General features: G+C 36.6%; 1 protein-coding gene across 5 annotated transcripts in view; it reads right to left on the minus strand.

Moving 5' to 3' along the window:
- Nucleotides 1-5,528: 5,528 nt before the first annotated feature.
- The window catches only part of KIAA0586, a 105,166-nt gene continuing 85,100 nt past the window's right edge, over nt 5,529-25,594 (minus strand). For 3 of the 5 annotated variants that reach the window (XM_082450320.1, XM_082450319.1, XM_082450321.1), the window contains 2 exons: nt 12,724-12,789; nt 5,529-5,871 (listed from right to left, as the gene is read on the minus strand). In XM_082450320.1, coding sequence (XP_082306446.1) covers nt 5,720-5,871; nt 12,724-12,789 — 218 coding nt within the window. In that variant the 3' untranslated portion in view covers nt 5,529-5,719. Of the gene's footprint in view, nt 5,872-12,723; nt 12,790-17,376; nt 17,452-22,299; nt 22,397-22,975; nt 25,536-25,594 lie in introns of those variants that run through there. The other 2 variants (XR_014260762.1, XR_014260763.1) reach the window with 2 other exon arrangements.

Here is a 25,594-nt window from a genome sequence, read left to right on the forward strand (position 1 = left end):
AGGAAGAAACAGAAAATATGAACAGACCAATTACCAGTACTGAAATTGAATCACTAATTTAAAAACTCCCAACAAACAAAAGTCCAGGACAAGATGGCTTCAAGGGTAATTTCTACCAAACATTTAGAAAAGAGTAAACACCTATCCTTCTGAAACTGTTCCAAAAAATTATAGAGAAAGGAACACTTCTGAACACATTCTATGAGACCACCAACACCCTGACATCAAAACCAGACAAAGATATCACAAAAAAAGAAAATTACAGGCCAATATCACTGATGAACATGGATGCAAAAATCCTCAACAAAATACTAGCAAACTGAATCCAACAATACATTAAAAGGATCATGTGCCATGATCAAATGGGATTTAATCCCAGGGATGCAAGTATTTTTCAATAGCTGCAAATCAATCAATGTGATACATCAATTAACAAACTGAAGGATAAAAGCCATATGATCATCTTAATGGATGCAGAAAAAGCTTTTGATAAAATTCAACATCCATTTATGATAAAAACTCAAGAAAGTGGGCATAGAGGGAATATAACTCAACATAATAAAGGCCATATATGATAAACCCAGAGTTAACATCATACTCAATGGTAAAAAGCTGAAAGCATTCCTTCTAAGATCAGGAACAAGACAAGAAAGCTCACTCTTGTCATTTTCATTCAACATAGTTTTGGAAGTCCTAGCCACAGCAATTAGAGAAGAAAAAGAAATAAAAGAAATCCAAATTGGAAAGGAAGAAGTAAAACTGTCACTGTTTGCAGATGACATGACACTATACATAGAAAATCCTGAAGATGCCACCAGAAAACTACTAGAGCTCATCAATTAATTTGGTAAAGTTTCAGGATACAAAATTAACATATAGAAATCTGTTGCATTACTATACACTAACAACAAAATATCAGAAAGAGAAATTAAGGAAACAATCTCATTTACCATCACATCAAAAAGAATAAAATACCTAGTTCTTCTCTTTAGTTCTTCACAGAACTAAAAGAAAAAAATTTTAATGTGTATGGAAACACAAAGACCCCGAATAGCCAAAACAATCTTAAGAAAGAAGAACGGAGCTGGAGGAATCACACTCTTTGTCTTCAGACTATACTACAAAGCTGCAGTAATCAAAACAGTATGGTACTGGCACAAAAACAGACATATAAATCAATGGAACAGGAAAGAAAGCCTATGCACCTATGCTCAATCTATGACAAAGGAGGCAAGAATATACAATGGAGAAAAGATAGTCTCTCCAATAAGTGGTGCTGAGTGAAATTGGACAGCTGCATGTAAATGAGTAAAATTAAAACATTCTCTAACACCATACACAAAAATAAACTCAAAATGGATTAAAGACCTAAATGCAAGACTGGATACTATAAAACTAGCAGAAAACATAAGCAGAACATTCTTTGACACAAATTGCAGCAACATCTTTTTGAATCCATCTCCTTAAATAATGGAAATAGAAACAAAAATAAACAAATGGGACCTAATTATACTTAAAAGACTTTGCACAGCAAAGTAAACCATAAACAAAACGAAAAGACAACATACAGAATGGGAGAAAATATTTGCAAACAATGCGACCAACAAGGGATTCATTTCCAAAATATACAAACAACTCATGCAGCTCAATATCAGAAAAACAAACAACTCAATCAAAAAATAGGCAGGAGACCTAAATAGACATTTCTCCAAAGAAGACATACAGATGGCCAATAGGCACATGAAAAAATGCTCAACATCGCTAATTACTAGAGAAATGCAAAGCAAAACTACAATGAGGTATCATCTCACACCGGTCAGAATGGCCATCATCAAAATGTCTACAAATAATAAATGCTGGAGAGGGTGTGGAGAAAAGGGAAACATTCTACATTGTTGGTGGGAATGTAAATTGGTGCAGCCACTATGGAGAACAGTATGGAGGTTCCTTAAAAAACTAAAAATAGAGTTACCATATGATCCAGCAATCCAACTCCCAGACATGTATCTGGAAAAGATGAAAACTCTAATTCGAAAGATACATGCATCCCAATGTTCATAGCAGCACTATTTGCAAGAGCCAAGACAAGGAAGTAACCTAAATGTCCATCGACAGATGAATGGATAAAGAAGGTGTGGTATATACAATGGAATATTACTCAGCCATAAAAAAGGATGAATTATTGACATTTGCAGCAACATGGATGGACCTAGAGATTATCATACTAAGTGAATTAAGTCAGACAGAGAAAGACAAAATGATACCATTTATATGTGGAATCTAAAAAAAATGATACAAAATGAACTTATTTACAAAACAGAAATAGACTCAAAGACATAGAAAACAAACGTATGGTTACTAACAGGGAAAGTGAGTGGGGAAGGGATAAATTAGGAGTTTGGGATTAACAGATACACACTACTATATATAAAATAGATAAGCAACAACGACCTACAGTATAGCACACAGAACTATATTCAATATCTTATAATAATCTATAATGGAAAATAATCTGAAAAAGAATATAAAGTATATATATAAACTATATATATAGTATAACTGAATCACTTTGCTCTACACTTGAAACTAACACAACTTTGTAAATCAACTATACTTCAATTAAAAAAAAAAGAAGCAGATGGAATAAAAATATTTTAATCACAATAATTAAAATCATTTAAAATGCTTTTGCTAAAATTAAGAAACATCTTTCCCAAACAGAAAAAGTCCTGAAAACCAGAAACTGGGGTGGGGGGTGGGTAATGTTTAAAACGAAGCAGCACTTAGAAACATTTCGGCAGCTTTCGTATATCAGAGACTTGTAAGTGAACATCAGAAACAAATTATGACCCAGAGAACAGCATTTTTCTTCTTCTTGTTTAATGGGAACTATTACAAGCAGACATGTCTAAAAGGCCATAGCAAAGAAAAATAGGTTCTAAAGTGAAACCTAGAGCATTTCAGTAACCAAATATCTGAGTGAAGCTTGAGGAGCTGTGACATAAGAAGAAACATGTGTGGACACATTTCTGAGTTTCCACAGGTTCTTGAATCTTCTATCTTTAGTGAGAAAAAACACTCAGACTCTCTCTAAGTTCCCCCGACAATGGGTCCTACTAGAAGTTTAAGGAATTCTAAATTGCTCTTCAGTAATTCTCAACCTTGAGTGCACATTAAAATCATCTGGGAAGGTCTTTTTTCTTTTTTCATACCAATGCCTGGGTCCCACTCAGATCAATTAAATCAGAATCCCTGGATATGGAAACCAGGCATTTTTAAAGCTCTCAGAGGTTCTACTGTGCAGCCAGGGCTGAGACTCACCAGAAAATGCTGAGAAAAGTCAAGGATGACTATAGTTACTGTTTGAATTTTAGTTGTCACAGAAAAAATTTTTCAGAGAGATAAATGTCTTTGCTAATGCTAGGCTGCCCTCTTTCTTATATGCTTACTGTCCAGTGTAGGATGCTTATTAAACCCCTCAAGATAATGACATCCACCATTAATTGAGCACTTATGTGGTGCCAGGCACCATGGTGGGTGCTACTCCCAACATAATTGATAATCCCCAGTATCCTGCAAACCAGGTATTAAACCCATTTACCCAGGCAGCTGTGAAGGAGGGGTTTATTTGCCCCATCACAGACCAAGGTGAAGAAACTGGAATTAGAACATACATGTGTCTGATTACGAAGCCATGTTTTATTTTCTTTTAATTTTATGTATTTATACTTTTAAAGTTAATCCAGTCACATTTCAGAGGTTTATACACTATAAAGATTTATAAGGTGTACATGTAAGGTATATAAAAATCCACAGTAGGGCTTCCCTGGTGGCGCAGTGGTTGAGAATCCGCCTGCCAATGCAGGGGACACGGGTTCGAGCCCTGGTCCGGGAAGATCCCACATGCTGCGGAGCAACTAGGCCCGTGAGCCACAATTACTGAGCCTGCGTGTCTGGAGCCTGTGCTCCGCAACAAGAGAGGCCGCGATAGTGAGAGGCCCGCGCACCGCGATGAAGAGTGGCCCCCACTCGCCGCAACTAGAGAAAGCCCTCGCACAGAAACAGAGACCCAACACAGCCATAAATAAATAAATAAATAAATAAAATTAAAAAAAAAAAAAATCCACAGTAAATACAGTCATACCTAACTCCTATCACTCAACCTCTCTATCACCTAGCCACTCAATCTCCCTCCTTGGAGACCAAGTTAGCTGTTTTTTGTCTATCCTTCCAAATATATTTAATGGATACATAAGCAAATATGTGTATGTAAGCATATATGTATGTACGTGCCATATATTTGGATTCCCGCCCACCTCATTTTAAATGATGGTAGCATAATTCATACACTATATTGCACATGGCCTTTTTCACTTTAACAATATATCTCAGATATGTGGTATATATATATATATATATATATATATATATATATATATACATACATACATAATGGACTATTACTCCGCCATAAAAAAGAATGAAACATTGTCATTTGCAGTAACGTGGACAGACCTAGAGATTATTATGCTTAATGAAATAAGTGAGACAAGACAAATACTGACACCACTTATATGTGGAATCTAAAAAATAATACAAATGAATGTATATATAAAAGAGAAACAGACTTACAGACATAGAAAACAAACTTGTGGTAACCAAAGGGGAGAGGGAAGGGAGGAGGGACAAATTAGGCGTTTGGGATTAACGGATACAAACTACTATATATAAAATAAATAAGCAACAAGGATTTACTGTATAGCACAGGGAATTATACCCAGTATCTTATAATAACCTATAATGGAATATAATCTGCAAAAATACTGAATCACTATCCTGTAGACCTGAAACTGACATAATATTGTAAATCAATTATACTTCAATTTTATAAAATCAGTGAAAAAAACCCCACTAGATCTCAGAGATAATTCCATATCAATACATAAACATTTTAAAATTCTTTTTTGTGCCACCTAGTATTCAGTTGTACTATCAATTTTTTAATCAGTTCCTTGCTGAGAGACATTTGATTGCTTCCAATTATTTGCTCTTATAAAAAAAGTTGGAATGAATAACCTTGAGCAACTTAATTTCATAACTAAGTACAGATAATTATATCTGTAGAATAAATTTTTAGATGTCAAAAGTTATGCCCTGGGCTTCCCTGGTGGCGCAGTGGTTGAGAGTCTGCCTGCCAACGCAGGGGACACGGGTTCAAGCCCTGGTCTGGGAAGATCCCATATGCCGCGGAGCAACTGGGCCCGTGAGCCACAATTACTGAGCCTGCGCATCTGGAGCCTGTGCTCCGCAACAAGAGAGGCCGCGATGGTGAGAGGCCCGCGCACCGCGATGAAGAGTGGCCCCCACTTGCCACAACTAGAGAAAGCCCTCGCACAGAAACTAAGACCCAACACAGCCAAAAATAAATAAATAAACAAATTTAAAAAAAAAAAAAAAAAAAGTTATGCCCTTTCCACTATTCTATGCTGCCTCAGGATTCTAAGAAATAACACAGACTCATGATGATATCCATTTAAGTTATTTTATTTAAAAATGTTACCTAAATACCCAAATTACACTTTTCATTTTAATAAAAAATAAAAAAATTGTTTTCCTGAATATGTTGAAGGACCAAAATAGTCTGAGAGATAGTTTTATGCCAGAGAAAAATGACCTCAAAACCAGTAGCACACATACTGTATTGGCTCTCACTTCACATTCAGAAGGTATCTGCTCCTGAGGATTCTGTGTCCCCCTGGACACTGCTGACGCTCAGAGACTGAGAGCAGTCCTCCAGGTTCACTGAGGGTAGCGTCACGGACATCTTGGCAGATGATGTCTGCGAAGTGAAGAGTGGAACTGCTTCACCACCTGTAAAAAGGAGAAACTCCTTCAGCTAAACAAGTGTACCTGAGTATTTATGTGCCTTAAACTTTCCTAAATAATACTGGGGATCAAAAAAGGACTACATTTGCAATAATTTCTTTTCTCAAGGTGCTCAGAACTTGTCACAGAGATAAAATACACCCTCCTTTTCACTCCCACCCCTGAACAATTAAGAGACAACATTTTAGAAGTATATGTTATGATCTGAATGTTTATGTCTCCCCAAAATTTATATGTTGAAATCCTAATGCCTAGTGTGGCGGTATTAAGAAGCGTGGTCTTTGGGAGGTGCTTAGGTCATGAGGATGGAGCCCTCATGAATGAGAGTAGTGCCTTTATGAAAGAGGCCCCAGAGAGTTTGCTAGCCCCTTCGACCATGCTAGCCCTTCAACCATGTGAGGACACAGGAATCAGGAAGCGGTGCCTTGATCCTGGATGTCCAGCCTCCAGAACTGTGAGAAATAAATTTCTGTTGTTTAAAAGCCACTCAGTCTATAGCATTTTGTTATAGTAGCCTGAATAGACTAAGACGGTATACAAGTGCCCAAACCTGTGGTACAAATGATAAATGCTAGGTAAGACCAAGTAGGGGAGGCAGTTTGAAATGAAGAATTCATTAATATGTTTAAAAAAAACCCAGAGTTGACTACATATGTATATCTATCTGCGTATACCCTAATTCACTCCTCTAAGTTTAAAAAGCACATTGCCTAAGAATGTAAAGAATGCCAACTTGGTACTATTTAAGACCACAAAAATCCTCATTTCAAATTTCATGTACTTACCATATATACATGATAACAAGCATCTTAAAAGTAAATTATCCTAAATAATCTTAAAGACATCTGAGTCAAGAGTCATAGTAATTTTTCTAAAACTCCTTTATACTTTTAAAATAGTTTCCACAGGAATAAAGTGAAATTTTCCATCAAGTTTTTATAGGGACCACAGTAAAAGTAGTCAGTTTTGGAGATTCAATGATGACTCAATAACAGCTGTTCAAGATAATCAAAATACTTGTAAAAGACAAATTCCTTTCATATTAGGAAGTCTAACAAAGACTATTTTAATATACCATTCCTTTTTGTTACTTGTATCAATTTTTTTTAATAAAAGAGGAAAGGGAAATAAGATTTTGTATAATTATAGCAGTACTACAAACTGTAATGCCACAGCACAATCCTTTAAGAAGAAAGCAATTATTATATCAATTTAAATAGAACAAATATTTTAAATAGGAAAAGAGCTGTTGAAATTTAGCTCTGTCAGGATATGATAAAAACTAAAATTAAGAAACTTATGGTTTATTCAGTACTTGTAGTCCCTGTGTCTGGAATGATGCCAAACACATTTTAAATGCTGAAAAAATATATATTAAATAAACATTCAAGGGACTTCCCTGGTGGGGCAGTGGTTAAGAATCTGCCTGCCAACTCAGGGGACATGGGTTCAAGCCCTGGTCCGGGAAGATTCCACGTGCCTTGGAGCAACTAAGCCCGTGCGCCACAACTACTGAGCCTGTGCTCTAGAGCCCGTGAGCCACAACTACTGAGCCCACACGCCACAAGTACTGAAGCCTGCGCACCCTAGAGCCCATTCTCCACAACAAGAGAAGCCACCGCACTGAGAAGCCCGCACACCGCAACAAAGAGTAGCCCCCGCTTGCTGCAACTAGAGAAAGCCTGAGCGCAGCAACAAAGACCCAACGCAGCCGAAAATAAAAATAAATTTAAAAAAGAAATAAATTTTAAAAAAAGAAACAATAAGAACTTCTTTTAAAAAATCTTCATAGGACATAAGCATTGTTTAAATATTCTGACATTTTACAAAGCCGTGATGCAGAATATACAAAATAACCAAGAGAAGTATCCAAGATCAGAGCTTACCTCGTCAATAAAGTAAAAACCAACACAGGATATAACTAAGGTTTGAGAGCAAAATTAATTTTCAACCTGTAAAATTAAATGTTATCATCCCCCGATTAAGAAAAATTCCATGCTTTGCATTACTTACCTATCTGTCAAAAACTACACTGATGCCAGATATTCTTCTTTTCTCTGTTATCCAGTTTCACAAAACTGCTTTACATGTGCCTTTGTTTTCTACTCTGCACATTAACTTACTGATTAAATTGTTCAGTGATGTAACAAGAGCTATAACTATTTTTTTTTTGGACCCTGAAGAAGTTTCCAAGTCTCAAGGAACATACTAAATTCAATTATTGTAAAGTTATGCTATTTCTTGTAGTTACTGCCTTATATTTATACAGCAATTAAAATTTTGCAAAGATCTTTTGCCTATCATCTTATCTCATCCTAACAGTAATTCTGGGAGGCAGACAAGGTTAAGGTAATTGAGGCACAGAGATGTCAGAGTGGGCTTTTCCAAAAGCATATGCTCACTAACTAAACATCTATACAAGCCTACTGTATGTGTGGAGCTAAGATGGTGTTGAGAAGATGATACACAGGTGAAAATGAAATAGTCCTCATCTTCAAGAAGCTTAAAACCTAGTAGTGGACAAACGTAAAATAGGTAGCTAGTGGGAAGCAGCCGCATAGCACAGGGAGATCAGCTCGATGCTTTGTGACCACCTATAGTGGTGGGATAGGGAGGGTGGGAGGGAGGGAGATGCAAGAGGGAAGAGACATGGGGACATATGTATATGTATAACTGATTCACTTTGTTATAAAGCAGAAACTAACACACCATTGTAAAGCAACTATACTCCAATAAAGATGTTAAAAAAAATTAAAAATAAAAACAGCATCCTAGTAAAACTGGAAAAAAAAAAAAAAACACCTAGTAGTGGAGATAAACATGTAGAGGAATACTTGGTTTAAATTAGGTGGAAGTAGCAGTTAAGCTAGGACTTAAAAGATGTGGAAGGCAATGAAGAAAAAGAGAACAAAATAAATGATGACAGAAATAAGAGAAGGACAAAGAAAGGTGAATAAAGAGAAAATAGAGGAACACAAAAGGGAAGTGTTAGCTAAGTAGGAAGAGACCCAAGAATGAAGAGTCACACAAGGTTTTCAAAAGAGTCTAGTATAATTCAACTAATTCGTAATTGGTAGAGCTGAGACTACAACTCACTGCTTTTTGCCTGATACCAAATACCTTAATTATCCACATAAAAAATTAGTACTTTTAAAGGTTGTTGAGGGAAATTCCATTTTACTAGTGGTATGTAATGGTAGCGGGCAGCTAAGGAGAGGAGCAGTGATGAAGTTTAAAGCACAAGTCCCTTTATGATCAGTCAAGTCTGGGCTCCAAATGAGGCCTGTTGTTCTGTCACCTGGGAATGGTCCCATCAAGACTGTCAGTGTGAGGTTTTCGTGTGGGAAGGAGTAAAAGAGGAAGGGGGAGGAATAAGAGCCTGGATTCCGTAAGAGGGCAGTGCTAGGCTCATCCATTTGTTAACTCAATAAATATCAACTAAGCACCTATGTGCCAGGCACTGTTCTAGACTCTGGAGATTTCGGCAGTGAAGAAAACAAAGGCTCTAATCTCACTGACATCATATCCCAGCGGGATGTGAAGGGCAAATGACAAACAAGTAAGGACACAAACATATATTATGTCAGGTGGTGATGAGTGCTATAATGAAAAATAGGTAAGGGGTACGAGGGAGAATGAGTGATCAGGGACTTTCAGAAAGTTACATAACTTCTCTAAACCCTCATTTCCTCATCTACAAAATAAAGGTAAGAGTACCTACCTCAGAGGGTTTTAGGCGGATTAAATGGGATAATGCATATAAAGTGTTTTGAATAGTGCTGGCAAATAAAAAGCACTTAAAACAGATTAGCACTTACTTCTATGGAACTGGAAAGAAATTATCCTAAGAGGCAATGACCCTCAGAGTGGGCTGCAAAAGGCAGTTGATTTAGGAGAGAGGGATAAGAATGTGTCACTGAAATACACTAAGAAAAAAACCCCACAGCTTTAGAAGGCCTCCAAATAATTATGCTACTTTTAACTCTAGTAACTGAGTTTTAATCAATGAGTTATATCAATAAAATGCATCACCTTATCTAAAGGTGTTTGTTAATGTACATTTTGGAAAGGTTTTTTGAAGCGCTCATTTACACAAGCTAAACAGTCACAGTTTTAGAGCTTTAAAAGAGAATTTTTTAGACTGGAAACTTTTTTTCAAGAGCATCACTGTTAACAGGCAAAAAGAGTCACATTCATATCCAGTTATGGTCCTCACAGAGTTTAATTTTTTTTTAAAGAAAAGACATAATATCTTAATAAATCATCATTAAAGCAAACATAAATTTTCTACCTATATTAAATGTAGTTTGATGCTTTCAAAGTTTGACTTTTTAACTTTCCACAGTCATGTCATTACTCTATGATGTAATTGTTTCAACAGCTGTTTTCAGATTTGTTTTTAAAGAAGGGAGACTATTCCTTGATTCCGTGGGTAGGCAGTACGTCATTTAACCTGGCATGCATTTAAGCGGGAGATGTCACTGAGCGAGACCATGTATTTGAAGCATCCTAAGTCGTATTTATAAAACTCTTTAGACATTTGAAATTCAATTTTTTGCTTTAAAAATATTTAAAATTCATAAAGAAATTTTGTTTTCTGTTCTTTGATTGTAAGACTAAGGAACAGAAAATCTAAAACTAATTTATTCTAAGCAATAAAGTAATAATACAGGATTTTTTATGTCCATTTAAGAATTTGCCTATCACATGTGTATTTTTAAAAATACATATACATAACTTTCTAAAAGCTTTTTAGGTTTAGATAATCCATTTCATCAGCAGGTTTTAGATTCTGACTCTAATCTTCAAACAGTTGGTAACCCATTATTATGTCTCTGTTATTTGCAAACTGAGAGGAATCCAAACAAAGCAGTCTCTCCTAAAACAACAGGAGGCAAGCAGAGAAAAGAAGTAAAAAATTCCTCAGTAACTTCACAGAAGAATGCAGCACCGCACACTCCTCACTCAGATTCAGTAACTGCACATGGCATAAGCCACAGAAACTTATGGGATTCTGCTAGGAGTTGATGAATAGATAGTATAGTGACTTTAAATTGCCTGGATTTGGGTATTTCTACATGCAGATCAAGATGAGTTTCTTACACACTGCACATTTTAAAATAAAATTAAAAAGGAAACAAAGGTAATAATCTTTCATCAAGTACCCGAAGGATCTGAATCCCGAGTCCATGGATGGGTGACCCGGGACCTATCTGTGAATACCCTGAAACCATATGCAAATTATTTTCATGTAAGTACAGTTTGGAAGGGAGGCAGGTAGTCATAGCTATCAATGTCTCTAAGGGGTCTGCGGACCCTGAATACTCAAGAACATGTACAGATGAATTACACTCTCTGAGTTGTTTTCCCAGCCGTAGTGGTGAAATACAGGGGTTCCTCTCCTGTTAACTGCGGATGCCTTATTCTCTGAAAGCAACGCTACTGCAGCACTTAGGAGACTGCACTGTAATTATTTATGTGTCTGTCACTTTCCCTGGACAATATATTCCTTAAGAGCATGGATTGCGACTTACACTCATTGTCTTCCGAGTGACTAGTACAGTAGGTACACACTAAGTATCTGTGACCTTATCGTCTTGTATTACTGTTATTTGCTTGTGGGTCTGTTGCTCCTGTTAAATGTGCCCCCTGAGGACAACGACTTTGTCTTGTTTACCTCTGCATTCTACAAAGTTGTAGCATAATGCTAGGTACACATTGGGCCTTAAAATGATTGCTGAACCAAACTGATTTGTTTCTACCTAGAGAGTCTGTGGTTCCTCATGGCTACCAGCTTGCTTAGACTCACGCTGACCAGATCCAGTCTTTAAAATCAACCCTGAGTTCCAGCAACACAGTTGCTTCCCAGCTGTCTATGAAAATGTTACAGTATTTCAGCTGTGTTTTACTGAGTTCTTGAAGCATTTTTTTCCTGTCCACCCTGGGTTCATCTACACTTGCTTAAATTCCTTGTTTAAGCAGCTGCTAAACTATCCTGCTGTATTCAATTCTCCTCGCATACTTAACCCAGCCCTACAGATTTTGCAACATCATAGCTTCAGTGCTTGAGAACAAATACTACAAGCCTTGATGAAGAAGATGCCTGGTCATTTGATGTTAAGTATATAGTATGTAAAATGAGATTTGCCTCTGCTTTACAGAATTAGTCAGTATTAAACATTTCTTTCCTTACTTTCATGTTTAAAAGAGTGCTTTAAAATGTTACTATAGTCTTAACCCAAAATGTGTTTTAGAAATATAAACCCTATTACATTTTTTAAGGTTACTATTGCTTCTGTTTTTTAAGTGAGTTCACAAATGCTTATTTTATAATTTATAATTTAAGATAAAAATACAGCAGTTCCTATAGGAAGAATAAATGTATTGGCACCTGTAAAAACAAGTCCAAATCTTTTTTTCTCCAAAAAGCAATAGTTAATGTGAAAGATTTGTTTCTTCTTATGCCAGGTTCCAGCTGCTTCACTTTGTTTAAAACTGACTTCAAAGTTTAAACAGTGTCCTGTCCCAACAAATAACCTCCCCCAGATGGAATTATCTCGAGTACTAGCCTCAGTGCTCTGAATACCACACCTGCAGCCTTTTAATTCAACATTTTATAAACTTTCCAAAAGGAAATGATAGATTTTTTTTTTTTGTCTCCTAACTTTTGGAGAGTTGAGTTTAGTGCATGAAGGGAGTTCTATACCTGGGGTGAGTTTATAGATATTTTAAAAGAATAAAAAATTGGAATTATTTTCTCTACTGTGTTGATTATTATGAGAGAAAGAAAGAAGGAAATGAAAAAAATCTGAAACTTTTAAAGTAAAAAAATCTTACCTGTAAATACGGATGTGAGGTACAGGTTGGGCTCAATTTGTGTCTGATCCATATCACCTGGTGAAGCTACATTAAAAAAATTTTTTTTCATAAGAAAATCAGTTAAGCATAGAAATAATCATGATTCATTCCTGCTATAAAAAAAACAAAAAACAAAAAATACCCCCACAAACCAAATGCACTCCCACAGTTACTTTCATAAAACCAGGCAAACAGAAGCCTGACCTTATGGCCTTAATATAAAGAAGGAAGATAAACAGCTGAATTTTAATGACCGCCAATAGAATAATACTTTACCTAATAGATTATTATCTTTATGCATCGAAGATTAGGGAAAGGGGGAAACCAAGGATCATGAAAGAATTTGCATAATTATTTGTATTTAATAAGAGAAACTCATGGGCCATTTCTTCCAAGGCTAAAAGTTTTCACAGATTCTCTTACTTAAGGATTTAATCATTATAAAAAGAAGTTTAGAATTTCCCTTCTCCCTAGGCCAGCCTGTGGCATATTGCCCAAGACAATCCATGTGAAAAAACCAGTAAAGTTGTCAGGGAGCACAGAAGAACACTACCCTGTTAAACCAAAGCCAAATTTTAATATTAAAATGAAACAGGCTGGGGGAAAGCTCTTTTTATAGCTAGAGAATTATAAAGCCGAGAAAAGTTAAATAACTGAAGAGAGAAACCTGTGGTACATATAGTTCTCAGGCCAAAAAGATACCCTGGGTGCCTAAGGCATATGCCCCAGTTGACGGCATGCTGTTAACCTATGCTCTGAAATATAGTCAGTTACTGTTAATAACCACTGTTATTCAGAATGATTCAGAAAAAAATTTACAGTATGGTATAATAAGTATTTTCTGATTTTCTCTAAGACAAAAATCAGTCATCTCTCAAGCTTCCTTTATTTCACGAAAATTTCAGGTGGATTTAAAAGAAGATAATTAAATGAAAATGATTTTAAGCATTACATAGTTCACTAAGCCAAGCAATATATTCCCACTGGTGACAAACATTCATGTTAAACTATTGTAGTTACGCTGTAGGAAACACAGATTTAAATGCTAAAAAATTAAATGCATAATAGTTTGTACCTCTTAATCCCCTACACCTATATTGCCCCTCCCCTCTCCCCAACGGTAACCACTAGTTTGTTCTCTGTATCTGTGAGTCTGTTTCTTTTTCGTTATATTCACAAGTTTATTGTATTTTTTAGATTCCATGTATAAGTCATATCATACAGTATTTGTCTTTCTCTGTCTGACTTATTTCACTTAGCATAATACCCTCCAAGTCCATCCATGTGGTTGCAAATGGCAAAATTTCATTCTTTTTTTATGGCTGAGTAGTATTCCACTCTGTGTCTGTGTGTGTGTGTGTGTGTGTGTGTGTACACCACATCTTTTTTATCCATTCATTTGCTGAGGTACAAACTATTATGTATAAAATAAGCTACAAGGGTATATTCTACAACACAAGGAATATAGCCAATATTTAATAATAACTATAAATACAGTATTACCTTTAAAAATTGTAAATCACTATATTGTACACCTGTAACATATAATATTGTACATCAACTATACTTCAATAAAAAACTTAAAGGCAACACAGATCAATGAAGAAAAATTAAAGCTTAAAAAGTATAGTTTTAGAAGAAAATATAATTTTATAAGGGTAAATTTGTAGGCAAATACAAATTACTTATACACCGATAATCTGAATTGACCCAAACTGAGCATCTGACTTTGATATTGTTTCTAAAAAAAAGCTTTAAATATATTTTTTAAATCTTTAAAAGCATTAAAAGTGCTTACTATGATGTTACTATTAAACACTATCTACATTCACTTCCCCCTCTGCCTTTAAGTTTCTGAGTGTTAGCGGTGAGAGAAGTTACTGCTAGGCACCTTTCAGATTCTATATAGCACCTACAGTACAAACATGGAAGCAAAGGTATCAGTACCACCTCAGAGGCCCCCTCCACTGAAGAACCATTTGTTTGTAGCAAGTAAATTAAATGGCAGTGTTTTCTGAGGTGGTTGCCTGGAAGCCCAGAATTCAAACTAATCTATTGTATTATAGTAAGAAATAAGCAACAGCATCCCTTTCAGACTAAACAAAACTGGGTGGAAACTAAGAAAAAGAAAAAGAAAACCTACCTTAGGTCTAGCTAGGGTTCAGTTAAAAAAATTTTTAAAAATACCTTTTATGTGTCCATCATTATTATACTAGGTGTTGTGAAGGCCGCAAAGAGTAAGACATTGTCTCAATTCTCTTAAACTGGAGGACTTCCCTGATGGCACAGTGGTTAAGAATCCACCTGCCAATGCAGGGGACACGAGTTCAATCCCGGGTCCGGGAAGATCTCACATGCCATGGAGCAACTAAGCCCGTGCACCACAACTACTGAGCCTGTGCTCTAGAGCCCACAAGCCACAACTACTAAGCCCACGCACAGCAACTACTTAAGTTCACATGCTCTAGGGCCCGTGTGCCGCAACTACTGAGCCTGAGTGCTGCGACTACTGAATCCCATGCACCTAGAGCCTGTGCTCTGCAACAAGAGAAGCCACCACAATGAGAAGCCTGCACACCACAACAAAGAGTAGCTCCCGCTCACGATAACTAGAGAAAGTGTGCGTGCAGCAAGGAAGACCCAACGCAGCCAAAAAAAAATAAAAATAAAAAATTAATAAAGAAGGTGCTAAATAGTGTACCCGGATACTTTGGAAAAAAGAGCTGTGATACCTTTTTTAAACCAGTGATTTTCAACAGAGGGTTGGGGTAGGAGAAGGGAAAGTCTGAATCACTTCTGGGGCTTTCTCAAACCAACAAGGGCTCCCTTCTATTCTGACAGGCTCACACTCCAAAGGGGATGTATCCCCCAAAGGGAGTTGCTGCTACAATGGAACACTCTTCTAAATTCATAACAACTAAATGGGAATTTTATACACTCCATTTTTTTTCAATAAAAAATGGAGAATGTTTTCTCTAATATTCAGGTCCTTTGCTTAATAAAAACATTTTCTTGAAACTTTCAAAAGCAGCTTATTTTTGCTTTATTAAAAAATGAATTTTAACTAAAAAAATAACAACTATTTCATTAGTCCAAACCAAGTAAATGTTAGTCATCTCTTTATAGCCAACAAAAAGCTACATTATTAGTAAAATTGTCTAAATTAAAATAACATACAAAATCTGTTATTTTTTTAAAGGAATGTCTCCAATAAGCCACTTCATAGGCTGAAGTAAAATTACCGCAATGCCAGATTTCCTTAAAGGACAAGAAAATAAATGGTTCCCTCCATTATCTTTCTTCATTTTCCCTAAGATGCCTACTTCAGTTCTTTGTATATAGTTGTTCAAGAAATATCCAGCTGACCAATGTTTCTGAAAACTTTATATGGAACGGATATAATACCCTGTGATCTTTTATTGATCATTTTCTAGAAAAAATTGCGTCTTTTCCGTTCATTCTATACTGTGGTATGCAAGATAAAAACATTTTTGGCAAGTAAATAACAACCAGACACTCTTATTAGAGAGAAAGCTGTAAGCTCGAGGCTAAAAGCACAGACTTAGAAGCTAAGCTACCTGAATGCAAATCACAGTGCCAACCACTGTGAGACCGGGAGAAATACCACACTCCGTGAAGTATTGCCACTTTGTGCTTCTATTTCCTCTTCTAGCTCATAGGTTTCTTACGATCATTAACCGGAACGATATATGTAAATAACTTAGAGCAGTGCCTACAGAGGCACTCAATAGATGGTAGTTGTATTATTATTTAACCTATGATTATTTTCTAACTTTTCCCAATTGACAAAAAATTGATCTCATTAAGGCAATCTTTTCAAAATATATTTTGACAGGGAGACTTTTGGTTTAAGATCACATATTACAGCAGTAGAACGATAAGGGATCTCAGAGATGATCTTATCCTTACTAATAAGGAAATCGTGATTCAGGAAGGTTCACTGACAAAGAAATCAATGTCACAAATTAGTAGTAGGAACTAAAAACCCATAGTAAACAGTTCTTTCCCCACCACCCAACATTTTCATACTCTTCTACCAAGATGTATCTTCAGATATTGAGACCTGTAAGAATAATCAGAAATTATCTGTTCTGCTTTTTAAAAATTTGTCAAGGAAGGAAATATATAGTATGTTGAAGAGCATAGCCTTTGATTTCAGAATTGGACTTGGTTTGACTCCTAGCTCTATCATTTATTAGCTGTGTAACCTTGGGCAAAATATGTAACCTCTCTGAGTCTCAGGTTCCTCAAATATGAAATGAGACGACTATTACCTACCTAATTGGATTGATTAAGGATCTTAGCAGAGTGCATCACATAAAGGAAGTAAACATAGATGGCAGCTATTACATATTGTCATTGCGGTTATTATAACTATAAACAAAACTCTCCTGTACCAAAACTGGGGGAGAATCTTTATTTCTACAATGACTTCTCCTAATGGTTAAAAAAAAAAAAAAAAAAAAAAGGCCACCATGTCAATATCAGAGTTGACTATTCTCGTTTTTTCCTGTAGCTGCCTCATAATTGTCACTTGCTGGTGATAGGGTTTACTGGAAGTGTGAATACTGTGCTCTGCAGGTGAGGATTAAGGTAGCAAACACAACTTACACCATGGCCAATGTGCTTTGAAAACTGCTTATCAAGTTTGTTGGTTCTTACACTTCCTCATCCCGCTGTTCAAAACTGAGGAAACATAATACTCATTGGTATTTAAGTGAAAGAATGAGAAGAGAACATTTCTAAATATTTTATCTATAAATTTCTATTAACATTTCTGTGGAAATTGTGAGTGGATAATATTGACTAAAAATTGAGTCATAAATTACCTATGAATATAATTTATCCTTCTACCTTTACCACAAAAGGCAAACGTGTTAACCTTTATTTAAATGTTTAAAAGTACCACAAAATAAAAACAAATGTTCTTAGATTTGGAAATAGATTCCAAGGCTGGGAAAGCAGGGATACTGCTGAAAAAGCTTTAAATGAGGGCACACCAACGGTACTGGGATTGTACCACTTGTACACTATGCTTCTTCCAAACACTCACCGTATTTCAGTACTTTAACTTATTTTAAATGGTCATTCAAAATCTTGTAGCTATATGGTGCCAATTTGAAAGTAACCATGCTGTATTTCAAAAAGTGGTATTTAAAAGGATAGGAACCTGGGCTTTATGTTCTACTCTTGTATTTAAAAAATTTTTATTTTTGGTTGAAAATCTATCTTCTGCTCTGTAATACTATCTTTAGTAAGAATCATTAGTATAGCAATACTTAAATCTGTAAATCATTATATTATTGTTTTAAACAAATTCTTTATGTATTTAAGAAAACCATATAGTACTACAGGACTGTTAACTGCAAAACAAGGATATAAAGGTGAAGGCCTCCAAAACATGAATTTTTTTAACCCCCAAAACAAGAGTTTTTAAATGAGTGACATCCAGAATTTGAAACAAATCTAATAAGGAGAAATCTAAAATTAGTAGCATTCAGAATAGCTGGTGCTTTTATACTAATTTGAGTTCACTGAAGGAACAAAAAAGGGAATATTAGGAATATTATTAAAGTAGTTAAATATATATAGAAGAAGTTAACACTTTTGAAACAAATAAGTTACTCATTGGCTGCATATCTAATAGGTATACAACTCTTGTCAATAATAGGATTTTCAGAAATAGTATCTTGGCAGCATAAAAGCTTATATTCAAATGCCAGGAAACTGATTGGTAATTCAGAAAATAGATGACCCACCTAACCTGAATGCAGACCATGATTTATTTGAATAATGTACACTCAATTATTAAGGCTCATTAAAAAACCATTTAAGTGCGTGAATGTATTGCTGTGTAGTGTAATGACAAAGAGAGTTCCTGCCTTTCAGGGGCAGGAATGTCTAGAGAGACATTCCAGCATTAAAATCTGGTTGAGAACCGAGAGACGATGTTTTAGTAGACAACTTTATCTACAAGGTGCTTCCTGTTGGTTGAACAGCCTACGACACAGCTACTAAAACAAATTCCTCTCAGATAATTCTTTATAAAAACATGCCATAATGGTTTGAAAACTAAAAGAATCTTAAAAATTACAATAGGTTTGCCTTGTGAAAGAAGCCATACATTCTGTATGATTTCATGTATTTAAAGTACAAAAACAAGAGAACTAATCTATGCTGCTAGAAGTGAGAATAGTGGTTATCCTTTCGGAGGTGGAAGCTGTGTCTGAAAGGGAACGTGAGGGGCTTTGGGGGTGCTGGCAATATTCTGCTTCTTGAGCTACGTATGGGTTTCACAAGTGTGTTCAGTTTTTGAAAATTCTTTCAGCTGTACACTTATGTGTACTTTTCTGTATGTATATTATACTTCCAGAAAAACTTGAGGTTGAAAAAAAACCAATAGGTTAGTTTCATCAATTAAAAGATGATTCCCTTATAGTTTTAAACTGTTTTTCCAATGAATTAAAATGCCAAATAACTAACAGTACTAGGTAGGCTTTCACATCAAGTTAACATCAGCAGCAAGCCACACTGCTGACTAAAGACAAATTCCTTCCTATTTCTTTTCTTAAAATCTTGAAAAACCTGTAAACTAAAATTATTCAGAAGCAGGAGGTGAGTTTTTGCTTTTGTCGCTGTTGCTTTAGTTTGACTCTCACAAGTCTAGTTTGACTTACTACTTAGGATGCTTGATGTTTACAACAATCACCCACTCAATTTAATTGAAAGCACAAACCAATCTCAGTTTAACTAATCTTGAAAGCATTTCTAAAAGCATTTCTAAAATATTAATACATTCTGGGACTTCCCTGGTGGTGCAGGGGATAAGACTCTGCGCTCCCAACGCAGGGGGCCCGGGTGCGATCCCTGGTCAGGGAACTAGATCCCACATGTATGCCACAGCTAAGAGTTCACATGCCACAGCTAAGGAGCTGGTGAGCCACAACTAAGGAGCCTGCCTGCCGCAACTAAGACCCGATGCAACCAAATAAATAAATATTTTTAAAAATATTAACACATCCTGTAAAAGCCACTTAATTCCTTATTTTGGATACAAAAAAAATGCTTGCTGTTTCAGTTTATGTCTATAAAGCAATGATATCATAACTACATTTAAACTCAACTATAACTCTTACTCAACAGTAATTCATATAACTTTAATTATGTGAGGCCACAGCTTGTTATAGAAGGTCACTATTATCACATTCTTATAAATGATATTTGATAACTAACAAAGCTGAAGGCAATGTAGGTCCCTAATATAGTTACTTAACAGTTTGAATCTAAGAGCTTCTATAATTTACACACAGAAAATCCATTTTCTGAGATGGAAATTCTCATATGAAAACCTCTCTCAAGTTCTGGCCTGTGACTATCACTAAAAATACAGTGTATTATTTGTGTAGTCTTTACAGTGGATTTTGCCATATCTAGTCATTCCTAACTAAATTTGGAAACAAAAATTAAATGTGACATAGTGACCAGTTCACTTCCCTCAAGGCCAGACCTGGTAACTTTGGAAAAAGAATGAAAGAATGAAAAATGAGCTTTCAAATACAGGAAGCCACTAGAAAATAAGAACAACACTATTTCATATCCTAAAATTAGAGCTTTAAAGACTTTCTGTTGACTAGTAAGTTTCGGGGTGAGGGGGCAGGCAGGCAAGGGGGAATTTCTGCTCAGTGTACACACGACACCAATGGGAATAAGGGCCAGTCCAAGTTCTATGTTACCATTACTCTGGGTAATAGTTCCAAGCTGTGAGGCACAGCTGTATGGGCCCTGCCAGCAAGGCCATCGCATCATGCTTTGATAGCATGGGGCCCTGAAGTGTCAGGATATAGAGAAGGCAGCAGTTGTTGGCTGTGAAAACAGTCTGATACAAACCAGATGGGAACTTACTAGATGGGCAACACAAAGGAAAACAATTGGCTCATTCAACAAAGTCAGGCCCCTGCCCCAGAGAATTCACAGAAGACAATAACAGTCACCCAGAGTTGATGCAAACAAGAAACGGCCATGTGGTTACAGTTTAAAGAATTGTTTTTCCTCAGACTAAACGAAGTTTTGCTTTCTAATTCTTGTATTCATTAACTGTAGTTTGGTGTACAGGCCTTTTCGCCAAAGAAAAACATTTCATTTATACAATATATATTTTTGTGACACCAAGAGAAATATATGGCGACATAGAAATTTTATGCTGCTTCCTGTAAAGTGTTATGAACATAGGTTAAGCTATTTCAAGAAATTGGCAAATTTAGAAAATGATTTATCAGGCTGACACAGTAATTAGAAAATATCCAACATAATATTTCCATGACTTCCTAAGTCTGATTTGTTTTAACGTAGGCAGAATAACACGAAGGCAGTAATCACAGGCTTTCGGAACTACATTTCTACCTACGTGATTTTTTCCTGACTTTATTAGATGGGACAGTATTATTGCAATTATATTCACAGGAAAAAAGTGCCAGTGTTCTCCATAACCTTACTACCTGAGTCTCATCACACTAAAAAGTACCTGTCCATCTTAAGCTGACAATATAACAGAGATTAACAATTAGATTTTAAGATAACTTTTGGCAATAACATTTCACTTAAAGACTTTGTAGGTATATATTCCACAACAGAGTTGTTTGTTCTGCTATTTTAAAAGATAGTAAATAGCATTCTAGCTGAAAATGATTCACAGGTAACTGCATCTTTTTCCAATGGAAATCCCAGCACAACTTGGGCCTCTGCATTTACTACTAATTTAAAAAAACACACCCAAGGGACTTCCCTGGTGGTCCGGCGGTTCAGACTCTGCACTCCCAATGCAGGGGGCCCGGGTTTGATCCCTGGTCAGGGAACTCGATCCTGCATGCCACAACTAAGAGTCCGCATGCTGCAACTAAAACCCGGCACAGCCAAATAAATAAATAAATAAATATTTAGGGGAAAAAAAACACACACACACACCCCACCACCTCCAAGAAAGCCATATATTTGTAATCACTATTTTTAGGTGATGAATAAGGAGCCCATCAAAGAAACTCTGAAAATAAGAGCATTTTTCATGTACATATTTGAACATTTTTATAATTAAGTAAACCTGTTTTGTTTCATACTTTCATAATAAAAAAATTGGTTTCTTAAAAGAGAAGACATGTATCTGTGGAATTGTGAAAATTACTGTGGCACTTGAGACACAACTCAGGTTTCCCAATTTGCATTTGCTGCACTAACCAGATTATTTTCATTGACTCTTCCCACCCTAAAAACTGAGGCTGAACACGTGAACACATCCTTCCTCAGTCTTTCTAATCTTAGTAAATGGCACTATCATTTGCCCAGTAAGTTTCAGACCAGAAATCTAGGAGTAATTAATCCTTGACTCTGCTTTCAATTACATTCCACATCTAATCTGCTTTAATAAGTAATTTTTAAAATAACGTTATTCCTCAGCTTTATCAGGTATATGCCATGAGTACATAGCCTGAACCTGACCACTGTGACACCTCCACTAGGGCACCATCCACTAGCTACCATCACCTCTCATGTGTAATACTGCAACGGTCTTCCAGTTGATCTCCCTGCTTCCATGACTGTCTCCCTATGGTCTGTTCTCCACCTAGAAGCCAGAGGGAACCTTTTATAAATGTAAATTAGAGTTCGTCATTCCCCAGCCTAAATCCTCCATAGGCTTTTCATCACACTCAGAATGAAATCCAAATTCCTTCCCAGAGTCTGCAGGGCTCGACATGATCTGCCTACATCTCCTATCTCATTTCCTACCACAGCTCCCTTGCACACTCCCCTCCAGCCACACTGGCCTTCTTGCTGTTCTTTGGGCACAACAAGTTCATTCGCACCTTAAAACCTTCATTCTTCCTACTTTTTCTAGATGAAACACTCTTCCCCAAATGTTTGCAAGATTTCTCCTTCCCTTCATTCTATATGGAAATGCCATTCCTACAGAGAGGACTTCCCTAACCACATGATCTAAAGGAACAAACCACTTACTTTGCTTCCTTCACTATTCATCACCCTGCTTTATGTTCTTTTAAATTGATACTAGTAGAAATATTAATACAAATTGACATAGACATTATTTTTAAAATAAATAAAGCAATACCTTTTAGAAATGTTTCGTTTTTTATTTGGAAAGAATTTCATACTTGGAGAAAAATTACAAGAATAGTATAAAGAACACCTATATTTCACTTACCCAGATTCACAATTGTTAACTTCTTCCCCACGTTTTAGATTGGTGTGATATTTCCCCGTGACTACATTCAGGTTATGTGCTCAGATATCCCATCCGGAGGCACACAGTATTCATTTGTTCCTCTATGGCGATACTAATTTTGATCATCCATTCTGGGTACTGTCCTATGTTTTCCCTTTCTACTAAATGAACCAATCTATGAGGAGATACTTTAAGACCATGCAAATATCCTGCTCTTTATTAAAATTTCCCTCTACATTTAGCATTCATTGATGACCTTTGCCCCATCTAATCTTTGCTAGGATGGTTGCAAAATGCTGACTTTCCAACATTAGTAGTCACTCCGCATTTGCCCGTTGACACCTGGCATTCTTCTGTAAACCTTTTAGTTTTTCACAACACTTAACATCATCTGAAATTGCTGTAAATTAATTTACTTTTTTCTATGATGTACACAAGTATGTAAGCTCTGTGAAAGCAAGGATTTCAACTGTTATGTTCACCACAGTATCCCCAAGGTTTGGAACAGTACCCAGCACATAGCAACTACTCAAGAATGAATAGAAAAAGGAAGAAAACTGGTAACAAGGCCTTTGCACTAGATGGGAGAATAAGACTACCTAATACATTTGATCCAATAAACATTTACCGGGAACCTACCATTTAGGGTGCTGTGCTACAGAGCAGGTGGTGCAGAGATGAATGAAACAAGGCCATTGTCTCTAAGAAATTTACTTTCTAGAGAAGGAGAGGCTATAGGAAAATAATCCTACAAGGTATGATGCAAGGGCTAAAAGTGAAGTATATACCAAATAGTACGGGCCCTTCAGCGACACAAAGTGGACCAAGAATGTTTGTTTCTAGGATGGAAAGGTGGTGAAAGAGGGCAAGGGAGGGTACAGTTCCAAGTGAAGACACTGAGAAAGGCATGGCGGAGGGGAGCTTAGGAGATACTGGTAAGTGTAGTAGGATGAGGGTTGAGAAGAAATAGAATTATGAAATGTGTGTGGCCACAAGTGACCTGAAGAATCATCAAGCCCAGCCCTCATTCTGTAGATAAGAATGAATGATCCTGCTTATTCCAACCTCATTCCCCTGCCCCCCTGCTCTTTCCCCTTCTCCCCTTTCCCTTTCCCCTCTACTATCTCATGTAACCCCACCTTTTCCCTTCCTCCTATTCCCTCCCTTCCTTTCTCTGCACTTACTCTTTTCTTCTCTCAGGATTATATCTTTCTCCCTCTCCCTTTGTCAAGAGGAGAAATTAGATGGGATCAAGGCTGCAGGTGGAAGAGTTACCTTTAAGGAGGTTTTAAAAAGCACGGCTCTTTCTTCAACCCAAAAGGGGAAAAAAGTGAAAGGATTAATGTAAAGCCATAAGAAGTTGGAGCTAGAGTAGCTATAAATGAAAGAGTAGAACTTTTGAAACACATTTGAAAGAGTAGAACTTAGAAAAACAAAAGCATATATTAAAAGAGAATTGAGGCGCTTCCTTGGTGGCGCAGTGGTTGGGAATCCACCTGCCAATGCAGGGGACACGGGTTCGAGCCCTGGTCTGGGAAGATCCCACGTGCTGTGAAGCAACTAAGCCCATGCACCACAGCTGCTGCGCCTGCACTCTAGAGCCCGTGAGCCACAACTACTGAAGCCCGCGCACCTAGAGCCCACGCTCCAAAACAAAGAGAAGCCACCTCAATGAGAAGCCCGTGCACCGCAACTAGAGAAAGCCCACGCACAGCAACGAAGACCCAACGCAGCTAAAAATAAAATAAATAAATTTATATATATATTAAAAAAAGAGAATTGAGGGGATAAAATTGGGATTAAGGGTTTGGGAAGAAGGGATGGAATACGTGCTATTTGGAAGCTAAAATCAGTATGAAATTAAAAGAATTACTGGGGAACTGGCCAAAGTCCAGTTCAAGCCGCACAGCACAGTCTGCTAACAGGTTATAATTGCACATATCACATCATCATTCAGAGGATTTCATGACCAGGGAAAAAAAAATCAGAGACCCCTGAAAGCAGGAGGACTCCAGAATGGGGATTAGCACAGATCAAAGAGACACGCAAGTCTTGGATGGTGATAAGACAGTATTTACATGGGTTAACCATATAGGTCAGGCAAAATACAGGGCCCGGGGAATAGCCAGTCAAGAGAAATAGGACTGAGTAAATGGAAGTCCCAGTACAGGTGGGAGAATGAATACACGACTGAAGTGGCTCCATTAACTGATGCACTAACTACCTCACAATATCAGCTTCCTGTGCCATTATTCAAACCAGCCAGGATAGTTAGGGGAAGAAAGAGAAAAGAAGTAGTAAGTTGTATAATGGATAAGACAACTATCGCTACATACTCCAAGGAGAACTCACTATTCCCCAACATATAGGTTCTTCCACAAATTGAGGTTTCTAGGAGAAAAGAAAATCTAGAGAAGATGAAAGGTGATAAAAAGCCATCTTAGAAAACTTAGTTCCAGCTAATTAGTACCCTACTACTTCTGAACGACATCATATAAGTCCAGGTCTTCATCTCTTCTATTCCTTAAAGGAGATGACTCTATGTACGAAAGGGAAATAAGAGAGTCAATAACTTGAATTCTCTCTAGACCAGCAATG

This window comes from Balaenoptera physalus (assembly GCF_965194825.1).
Source record: "Balaenoptera physalus genome assembly, chromosome: 2".
In the NCBI taxonomy this organism is placed as follows: Eukaryota; Metazoa; Chordata; class Mammalia; order Artiodactyla; family Balaenopteridae; genus Balaenoptera; species Balaenoptera physalus.